This window comes from Choloepus didactylus, chromosome 27 (assembly GCF_015220235.1).
Source record: "Choloepus didactylus isolate mChoDid1 chromosome 27, mChoDid1.pri, whole genome shotgun sequence".
In the NCBI taxonomy this organism is placed as follows: domain Eukaryota; kingdom Metazoa; phylum Chordata; class Mammalia; order Pilosa; family Megalonychidae; genus Choloepus; species Choloepus didactylus.
In genome coordinates this window covers 10,025,390-10,035,935 of record NC_051333.1, presented here as the reverse complement: position 1 = coordinate 10,035,935, position 10,546 = coordinate 10,025,390, and the positions used below count along the sequence as shown (strand labels likewise).

Below are 10,546 nucleotides of genomic sequence, written 5' to 3'. Positions count from 1 at the left end.
TCTTCTTGACCCTGTCCCTGGAAAGAGGCTGCCTCCAGCTGCCCACGCTGGTCAGGACCGCCCGTCAGTCCGCGCCACTCAACTGCTGCAAGAAGCTGCTGATCCATCCTGACCTGAACCCACCTTGGGGAGCCCCAGTACCTTTCGTGAGATGCTGTTTTACCATGGCCAGTGCCCTCCACTCCCAGGGGCCCTTTCCTACCAAACTGCTGCTGCTTCTCTCCCCTGCCCCAGGGGGCTGTACTCAGCCTCACCCCTGCCCTGCTCCTTACTGGGGATACCCTGGCTTCCCATCCTTCAAGACCGCTCCCCCCCGAGCCTCCCCAGCTCTTCCTGCAGAGTCATCCACCTCATCCTCCCACTCCACCTCGAGGCCTGACAGTGAGGGTGCCTGTTTCCTTGTCTGTAAAATGGGGATAAACACAGTCCTTTTGCCGGCCATTGTTAGAATTAAACAAGACACGGCTGGTGAACTAGCACTCCCAGTGGTGGCTGTGTTCGTGGCGCCTGGTTCTGGCTGTGGGCCACCCCAACCCCCACCCCTCAGTCACGCCAAGCATCGAGGGCAGGAAGGCAGCAGGGGCAGCTGAACAGGAAGGGATCGCTGGGAGCAAACACTGTCCCAGGCAGCCACCTCTCCGCCTTTTGACCCTGCTCTGGCCCCAGAGCTGACCTCACAGCGAGAGGGTGGCAGGAAAGAATGGGTGATCAGATGCTGGTGGCCGCAGAGCTATGCATGCTAATGAGATTATCTGGAGGCTGGTCACCCGGGGACCTGTCCTGTTCCCTCTGGTTTCTTTCTCCCAGCCTCAGCCATGACCGGTGTCTGGGGCCAGGCTCAACCAGCCAGCCTCCAGCCCTCCTTCTCCATGCAAACACCTCCCCCTGGCCCCATCCCGTGCCCCTCTCCTGCCCAGCCTCCCTTCCCCCACCCAGGTCCCATTCAGCCAGCCCTGCTTCCTTCTCCCCACTTGGGTTCCCCAAAAGCAGCCAAGGAGGAAGGGTTTGCACTTCAAGATGCGAGATTCTGGGGCTGAAAGGGCTCAAGAAATCCTCGCACTCGCCGGACAAGAGTGAAGATTCCAGAACACTGGCTCATGAATATCCTGGGATTCAAGATTCCTCTGTATATTTCAGGTTCTAAGATGCAAGGATGCTGGGCTTGTGACATTCTGGAATGCTCTGTCTCCTTCTCTCCCACCCAAAGCCCAGCCTATTCTTGGCCCATTCCAGTCTCCCCCAGGGGCTCCCACAGACATGATGCAACCAGGCAAGAGCCGGCTGAGAGGTGGGAGGCAGGAGGGCGATGTAATTACAGCCGCTCCAGCCTCTACCCAACAGGAAACTCAGAGTTGGGGCCCTGGGGATCCTAATCTAAAATGAGTAATGGAGCACACACCAAGACTCCCGAATGGCCCCCCTGGGGTGGGGAGGTCTGTGGAGATGTTCTCCAGGCAGATTCAGGGGCCCAGCCTGTGTCAGCCCAAAGCTGGGAGCAGGGGTGTCATTCTCCAGGGAGAAGGAAGGATGGAAGTGGGAGGAGGGTTGCAAACTCAGTGGCCTTCGGGCCAACTAGATAAAATAATCAGCAAAACCCACAGCTCACCCAGTCTGCGTTTCACCATTTTCAACAGAGGCAGAGGTTCGAGAATATTTCACCTTTGGCTTCATTCCATCAAGAGCCTCTGGCACAAGGTCCATGATAAGTAACAACTGGCCCTCAACATCCTTACCTGGGAGACAGGTGGGGACTTTGGGAAGCTGGAACGCACAGGTTGTGCAGGTCTGAGCTTCCAGTTCCAGAGAAGCCAGGACTATGGATTTGGATATGAAGTACCTATTTTTCAATTTGGCAACCAAATCAAGAACATTTTTAAACATCATGCAGGTCAAAGTAGGGAGCAAAAAATATAAATATATATACTTGCAGGCACTATACGCCTTGCAGTAAGTGAGCTGTCAGTCACGCCTGCGACCCCAGAACGAAGGAGATAGTTCTGGAATGAATGAACATACGCATTAATTTGTTTCCCCTTCTCTCTTCTCTCAGTACCCAATTTTTATTATCACCATTTCCCAGCTCAGATACCCCTCCTCCAGGAAGCCCTCCCTGATCCCCAAGCTGAGCCCGGCACCCCCTCTGGACTCCCACAGTCCAATGCCCTGCCCACTCTGTGTCATCACTGTCTGGGACACGTCTGCCTCCCACCCTGGACTGAGAGCCCCAGGAGGGCGGGCCGGGGCTGTCTCCGACTTAGCCTTATCCCCAGCGTAACCCAGAACCAGGCCGGACACAGAACAGGTACTGCGGGGAGTGTTTGGATGAGTGAATGAATGAATGAATAAGGGAAGGGGCAGGAAGAGTTCAGAACTCCACGTAGTAGAAGGCCTGTGGCGGGGGTAACCCATGTGAAGAAAGGGGTGGAGTCGTTCAAGGGATGAAAAATGTAGGGCAGAGGGAAAAAATGTGAGAGGACGCTGTGGGTCTTAAGAATTCCCGAACTCTGTTGCCGGGCCGAGGAGGGAGGGCGGGAGAGGGGCCAGCTGGGGGTTCCAGGAAGCCCTCCAGCCCCCGGTCCTCACTCACAGCCTCCTGGCTGTGTGACTTGGAGTAAGGGACGTCCTTTGGCTCAGACCTCATTCGGAAAATGGGTATCTTACAAGGAGCCAGCTACCTTCCGGGCGGTTGGGATCATTAAAGAAATTCGGGGGCAAGGAGCGCACATTTTCTGCAAGGCTCCGCACCCACACCCACCCCACAGACACAGACGGGGGCGCCCATCTCCCAGCGCGCGCCTCGTTTTCCTGAAAGAACGGGCACATCCTGTCACCACGTTTATTGGATTCGTATTTGAGGTGGAGGAGAGGGATAAGCTGTCGGGAGGGTTCAGAGCAGGACGCAAAAGAGGCGCTTGTCGCGGAAGGGGTTCTCGGCGGCGGGGACCGGCGTCACCAGCGGGTCGTCCTTGGCGTGCGCCTCGCAGAAGGCCAGGAGCTCCGCCGCCGCCTGCGACACCTGCAGGCGCGCGGGTGAGGACGTCTGCGCCTCGCCGGGGTCCCTCCCTCCGGCTTGCCCACCCCGGGACCCCGCCCCTTGTCCGGCCCCGCCCCGGGCCCCTCCCTCCGGCTTGCCCCACCCAGGACCCCGCCCCTGCTCCCGCTCCGCGCTCAAGCCCCGCCCTCCGGCCCCGCCCCGGACCCCTCCCCTGTCCCGCCGGCCTCCGAAGGGGGTCCTCCCACCGTGGCTCCGGGCCCCGCCCGCAACACCGCCCTGTCCGGACCCCAGCCCCAGCGCTCCCGCCTCCCCTCCACCGCGACCCGGCACCTTCATGCGGTCGATGTTCACCTCCAGCTTCAGCTGCTCCACCGTCTTGCGGGCCTCGGCGATCTTAGCCATGTTGTTGGACATGGCTACGGAGGAGAGAGGGGTCAAAGGCGGGAGTGGGGGCTATGGGTTTAGGCTAGCGCAGGGTGCCGAGGTGGGCAGTGGTGGTGAGCCCCGGTAACCCAGGAACGGGGGCGTAGGTGGAAAGGCGCGCAAAGGGGGTGCCCAGAGGCACTGGAGGGAGGGACAGAAGGACAGGGAGACAGGGAAAAGAGGAAGGATGAAGAGACGCACAGATGGGGGACCAAGAGGCAGGCTGAGGGAGGGACAGATGGACAGGGAAGGGAAGATCAAGGGGAGGGAATAGGGGTACCCAGAGGCAAGTGGGGGTGGAAGGAAGAGTGTCTAGGGAAAGGTAGGAGGGACACAGATGGGCGGCCGAGAGGCGGGGGGAAGGAGGACGGAAGGACAGGGCCACAGGTGTTGGATCAGGATCCAGGGACCCAGGTGTCCTCACACACACACACACACACACAACCCCACCCCCCCACCCCGCCCAGGGATACAGCAGGAGCTAGGAGGGGGGCCCTCCCCAGGCCAATTAGCCGTGGCTCCAGGAGAACCGGGAATTAAGATCGCCGCGGGAGGGGCGCAGAGGGGGCCTCATTAGGGCCTTGGCTGCAGCTGCCCCCTCCGCCCCCCTCGGGGAGCCCCCCCAGCCCAGCCCGGGCAGCCTCAAAGGCTCCTCTGCTCATTAGCAGCCAGGGGAGAGCCATGGCTGGGAGAGGGGTAGAGAGGGACAGATGGGGGGGCAGGGGACCAACAAAGTGACAGAGGGAGAGACTGAGGCACAGGAGGAAACAAGGAGACAGAAGGGGATAGAGAGGGAGAGAGGGACAGATTGGGGGAGGGATGGAGAGGACGGGGAGGGAGAGGATAGAGAGAGAGGGACAAATGGAGGGGTAGAGGAAGGGACAGAGTGATAACAGCGAGAGAGGCAGGGCGAGGGGGCCGAGGGACAGAGACCAGGGAGATGGACAGACAGAGGTGGGAAGGGACAGAGGGACAGAGGGAAGAAGCTGGAGGGGCTGGGAAAGAGAGGGAGTGGCAAAGGGGGAGAGAGTGGGGCAACCCGAGGGACTGAGCACAGAAGTCTAAAGTTATTCATTCATTCACTCACTCATTCATTCATTCCCAGGCGGACATACTGTGGTAGGGACTTGACAGAGCCAGGATCGGAGCCTCCTACCTGTTGCAGATCAGGGCCAGGATGGCAGGCAGGTGGCAGAGACGCGAGCGAGCGGCTGGGTTCCCCCCTTCCCAGCCCCGCCCCCTCCCCCAGGGCGCAGCCCCTAAGGACCGCCTCCTCCCGCCACCGCCCCCTTGGGTCCGTCTCTCTGGGTGCTCTCCAGGTCTGTCTGTCTCCCTCTTTGTCTTTCTATTTCTGTGTCTCTCTCCCCATCTCCCGTCTGGATCTCTGTCCCTGTCTCCATCCCTTCCTCCCTCTCACACACACACTCACAGGAAAGGACAAAGTCTCCCCAACGTATACCCCAAGCCCTGTATTTATTCCAGTTACACAAATCTCTTCTGTGTAACCCACACAGCCTCACCCTGTCACATGCGATCACACTTGTCACCTCAGTGTCACCACATCAGCAGCACACAGACTCGCACTCACACTCCCAGGCACAGAGATGCACAACATTTTGTTGTGCCGCACAGTCTCATGAATGACCTGTGCACAGCACACGACACAATCTCTCATAGGGTGACAGTCACACCATCTCTTAGAATGCCACACATGGCCACTCACACTCTCATATGTCACATCATCACCACACACAGACACACAACCTCAGTGTGTCAAATGTACAAACCCAGTTTCTAACAGTGTTCCACAATCTCTCAAAATGTCACACACATTCAGGTGCAATTTAAACTCCCAGGCTCACTAGTCACAGTCACACACACACTTTCTCTGTGACTCACATGGTGACAGGTAGTTACGCAGACAACCTCTTCCTCAGGCACTATCACACAGTATTTTACAGTGTTACACAGTAACGCACAGTCACTGTGCCATATACAGTCTCACATAACCAGTGACTCCCGCATATAGTCATACACATTGTCACACAATCTCCTGGTGTCATGTACAAATCACACACACTTTCCCTCCATGCACAGTCTGCCTCTGTCACACACACACACCATCTCTTGGTGCCACGATCAGTCAGTATCTCACAGAATCCCTCACAATCTCACAAAGTTTCTCACACACACACACACGCACCTAATCTATTGCTGAGCCTCATTCAGTCCATATCACACAGAGCTGTCACCTCACAACTGGTCTCCTCCATACTTACACAGCAACCTCTTTCTTGCACACACACATATCTGTCATGCTGTCATCTCTGGGTGCCTGCACTGTCACACACCCTTAAGCACAGTCACAAGGCAGAGTCTCACATGCACTGTGCCAACCTCTCAGGATCACATACAACCTGAGTCCCACACAGTCACACACAGTTCCTCACAGCCTGAAGACGGTGTCATACTCACTGTCTCTCTGTCACACCCAGCCTTCCCCCGCATCCCTCACTCCGCCTTCTCGTGCCATCTCTTGGTGTCTCACAGTCATTCAGTCTTTCCCTCTTATGCATCATCTGCCCACATGACACACACAAGCTGTCATGCCCTCGTGTCGCACAAATACCACCTCACAGTCACTCAAATCTCTATGTCATGTGCAGTCACACACTGTCTCTTACATACAGTCACACACCATCTCCTAGTGTGTCGCTCTCACACGTGGTCTCCCGATGTCACTATTTTCAAATAGTGTCTCTCACACCCAGTCGCACGTCATCTCCCAGTGTTGTGCACAGCCACACACAATCTCTCAGTGTCACAGAGAACTCATGCTGTCAGAAGCACACCCAATCCCACTGTGCCACACGCAGTCACCTACATGTCATCTCACATACAGCCACATGCTGAATTTCACACAGTCCCACTCAATCCCTTGTCACAGATAACCCCACTGTCACACAGCCACACACAGAGACTTACAATGTTACAGCCACACAGTCTGTGTCACGCACAACCTCACAGCATTACACACTCACACAGTCTCTTGGTGTCACACAGGCTCTCCCGGTGCCACCCACGCACACCCACGCGGAGACACACCCCGTCTCGCGCACACACGCCACCCGCCGTCCTCCCCTGACGGCCCCCGCCGGCCACACGGGGGCGCCCGCGGCCCGCCCACTCCGCGCGCGTCCAAAAGGTCGCAGGCGCCCCGCGGGCCCCGCGGGAGGGAGAAGCGGAGAAAGACACAGGGACACAGGGAAAGAAAGAGGCCAGGAGGGATTCGGAGGCACAGGAAGGGGAAGGGGGCTGGACCCGAGGACAAGGAGGGAATTTCGACGGGGACACCGGGAAGTTGAGAGAGAGGGGGAGAGAGATCTAGAGACTAAGACAGAGACAGGGAGAGAATTGCAGAGAGAGAGAGCGAGGGACACACAGAGAGACAAAGAGGACTCAGGAGTGACAGGTGGAAGCATCATCGGAGACAGGGACCGAGAGACACAGACGCACAGAGACAGGCGAACAGAGAAACAAAGAGACTCGCAGGCGGCACCGCCCACGGGGGGCGGGGCCTGTAGAGGCTGCCTCGGGGGCGGGGCATGGAGGCGGGGCGTTCGAGGGGGCGTGTCGCCGGCGGCGTTCGAGGGGGCGTGGTCTGGCGGGCACGTGCTCCGAGGGGCGGGTCTTGGACCTCCAAGCAGACGCGGCGGCGGGAGCCGGCTGCGGGCGGGGTCTGGTTGGCGGCCCTGGGAAGAGCTGGACCGAGGGGAGGAGCGTCTCCGCCGCAGTCTGCCCCCCGGCAATTAGGCATTTACCGCCTGGACTGGGAAGCGAGACGAGCGGGGAGGGAAACCCGCCTGGTCCCAGTGGCGATTTGGGTGGGGGTGGGGGTGGGGGTTAATATGGGACCCCAGCCTCCCTCCCCCCTCCTCCCCCGCGGGCGCAGTGGGGCCAGGTGGGGGAGGGCGGCGGGGCGCACATCTGGAAAGCATCAGGCGCGCCGGACGTGCCAGGGCCGCCGGGCCGGGCTGCGGAAGGGGGGCGAGGGGCCTGCGCGCCGGGTCCCCCACTCCAGAGCGGGGTCTGCCGGCGCCGGGGAGGAGCCTGGGCGCGCGCCGACTCCCGGCGCCTCCCGCAGCTGGTTTCCATCGGCAGTTCTGTCCCGGGCAGCCCCCGAGGACGAAACCCAACTTAGAGCCCGGGGAAGACGGGGTGAAGACCCACCCTACTCCCTTCCCTCTGATGGCGGCCAAAGGCGGGGGCCAAAGGCTGGGGGCGGGGAAAGAAGGACAGACAGACGCGGCCGGTTACCTCCATTTCTGTTGCGGACCTTAGCCCTCTGCCCACGCTACCGACTAACCTTAGCTCCTCAGACGTGCAACCCTGCCCTCTGCTGCCCAAGAATCGCCCCGGCCTCCCGACTACTCTCCTGGTAGGTGGTATTTTTGTCCCCATTTTTTGGAGGAGTAAACTGAGACGTGGGATCCGGATTCAGTTCTGTCTTTAATCAGTTATCCAGCAAACGTGAAAGGAACGTCAACGGTGAATTCTAGAATCTGATACCCAATTGCCTGCTGGATCTCTCCACCTGGATATAGCAAGCTCAACGCGTCCAAAACTAAGCTCTGATTCCACCCGCCACACCAGCTCCTACTTCCGGCTTAGCCATCTCAGTTGATGGTAAATCTTTTGGGGTCACCCTTGACTCCCCACCTCCTCACACCTGACAACTGACCTAGCAACAAATATTGACTTCATCTTCAAAATATCTCCAGAATCCAGTCACTTGTCACCTCCTGTGCTATCCCTGCTCTACTCCAGCCGCCACCAGCTCTCACTTTGACTATTGCAATCGCCTCTTCTATGGGCTCCCAGGTTCCACCTTGGTCCCCCTCAGTCTGTTCCTCCCAGAATAGACTGTTTAAAACTATTTCCTACAGAGAGACTCTATTTAAAACTAAGAAACTAAGTCCCCAGATAATAACAAGTGTTGTCTAAGGTTTAGAAAATCAAAAACCTTATATGTTGCTGATGGGAACATTAAGTGGTGCAGCTGCTTTACAAAACAGTCTGGGAATTCCTCAAAACTTTAAACATAGAGTTACTAAGATACCCTGCAATTCCTCTCCTAGGTAGATGCCCACATATTTAGAGAAGTGAAATAAAAGGAATTTGTGTACTAAAACTTGTACACAAATGTTGATGGCAGCATTATCCATAATAGCCAAAAAGTTGAAAGAATCCACTTTTCCACTTGATGAATGGATGAACAAAATGTAGTACATCCATACAATGGAATATTCAGCCATAAAAAGCAATGACATATTGATACATGCTACAACATGGATGAACTTTGAACACGTGATGTTAAGTGAAAGAAGCCAGACACAGAAGGTCACATACTGTATGATTCCATTTATATGAAATGTCCAGAATAGGGAAATCCATAGTGACAGAAAGTAACTTAGTGATTGCAGGGGTTGGGGTGGGGGTGGGGAGATTGGGTGTGACAAGGGATGCTGCATTTCTTTTTGGAGCAATGAAAATGTTTTGGAATTAGTGATGGTAATTGCACAACTCTGTGAATATACTTTAAATGGGTGAGTTGTTTGGTATGTGAATTATATCTTAATAAAGCTGTTACAACAACAACAACAAAAAACACCCCCCCAAAAAACTTAAGCCCGTCTTTGTTCAGAATTCTTACCTGGCTCCCATCTCACTCAGAGTAAAACCTCAAACCCTCGTGTGACCCACAGGGCCCCATATAATGGAGTGGCTCTATCATCTCTCTGACCACCCTCTCCTGCTCTCTCCCTCACTCCCTCTGCTCCAGCCAAATGGTCTCTTTGCTGTTTTGCCAGTCTGCCGGGCACATTTTTGCCTCAGGGCCTTTGCACAGGCTGTTACCTCTGTCTGGGATACTTTTCCTCAAGATATCCACAAGCCTCAAGCCCCCACCTCCTTCCGGTCTCTGTTCAAGTGTCACTTTCTCAATCAGACCATCCCTGATCACTATACTCAAAATTACAAACTCCTCTGCCCCCCAATCTAGATCTGCCCCCCATATCCCTTCTCAGTTTTGTCCCCATATTTCTCATCACCTGTAACAAAAATAGAATATATTTATTTATGCCGACGTTCTCTTCTGCCCTTTCACTCCTCGTTCCTTGTCTAGCCTTCTAGAGATAATCCATCCAGCAAATAGGCCATTTAGGGCCAGGACTAACAGCTTGGACTCTGGAGATAAGATGCCTGTGTTTAAATGCTGGCTTTGCCAGTTAGTAGCTTCAGATAAACTACTTAATCTCGCCATGCCTCAGTTTCTCCATCTGTAAAATGGGCATCATTATAGTACCTTCCCCGTGAGGTTGTGAGGATTAAATGAGTTAACATATGCAAAGTGTTGAGAATAGAATCTGGCATGGAACAAGTGCCCAATTAATGTTAGCTGGTATTTTTTATTTCCTTTCCTTTCCTTACAAATGAAGGAAAGTCATCCATTTTTATTTCAGCCATTTTGATCACTGAGTGGCCTGCATAGCCTTAGATAAGTGCCTTCCCCTTTTGTGGAATGGAAGTGGGGCAAATATTCCCAAGGACCTGACAAGCACTGGCTTTTTCTAGCAAGCTTGTAAAAATAACTTTCATTGATTGTTACACTAAAAGAAACATGTTTATTCCCCCCACTAGAATGGAAGCTCTGTAGGGCTGGGGACTCTTTTATCTGTGTTGTTCCCTGCTGCATCCCCAGCACCTGGCTGGGCACTGGAGACACAGGTCAACACAGCAGGTGCGGTCCCCATTTGCTCAGAGCTCACGTGACAGAGAGGTCACCCACACATGGAGTCACAATGGTCAAAGCCGCAACAAATACCCATTCTTTGGTCTCTGGAGTTAGGTCGGGTCAAGTCCTGGTCCTGGGTGTTCTTTGCTGTGTGACCCAGGGCAAGTAATGGCCCCTCTCTGAGCCTCCATTTACCTATCCATGAAATGAGTGTAATTATTGGGCTTACCCAACAGAAAAATGGGTAAAAAACAGGCGATTCACATAAGAAGAAACACAAGTGGACCAATAAACATAAAAGGAAACATCAAGGAAGCAGGGAAAGAGATGGCTTA

At 55.3% G+C, this 10,546-nt stretch overlaps 1 protein-coding gene across 3 annotated transcripts; it reads right to left on the bottom strand.

Annotated features, from left to right (window-relative positions):
* Window positions 1-2,828: 2,828 nt before the first annotated feature.
* GNG8 (G protein subunit gamma 8) lies at window positions 2,829-7,764 on the bottom strand. Of its 3 annotated transcripts, none has more exons than XM_037819623.1 (3): window positions 7,736-7,764; window positions 3,326-3,411; window positions 2,829-3,016 (listed from the first exon to the last, which is right to left on the bottom strand). In XM_037819623.1, the coding sequence occupies exons 2-3, from the start codon at window positions 3,407-3,409 to the stop codon at window positions 2,888-2,890; spliced, it is 213 nt and encodes a 70-aa protein (XP_037675551.1). In that variant the 5' UTR covers window positions 3,410-3,411; window positions 7,736-7,764; the 3' UTR covers window positions 2,829-2,887. The 3 variants fall into 3 exon arrangements, with proteins under 3 accessions (XP_037675551.1, XP_037675552.1, XP_037675550.1); XM_037819624.1 differs by lacking the exon at window positions 7,736-7,764 and adding an exon at window positions 5,894-6,954; XM_037819622.1 differs by lacking the exon at window positions 7,736-7,764 and adding an exon at window positions 4,575-4,656.
* Window positions 7,765-10,546: the final 2,782 nt, after the last annotated feature.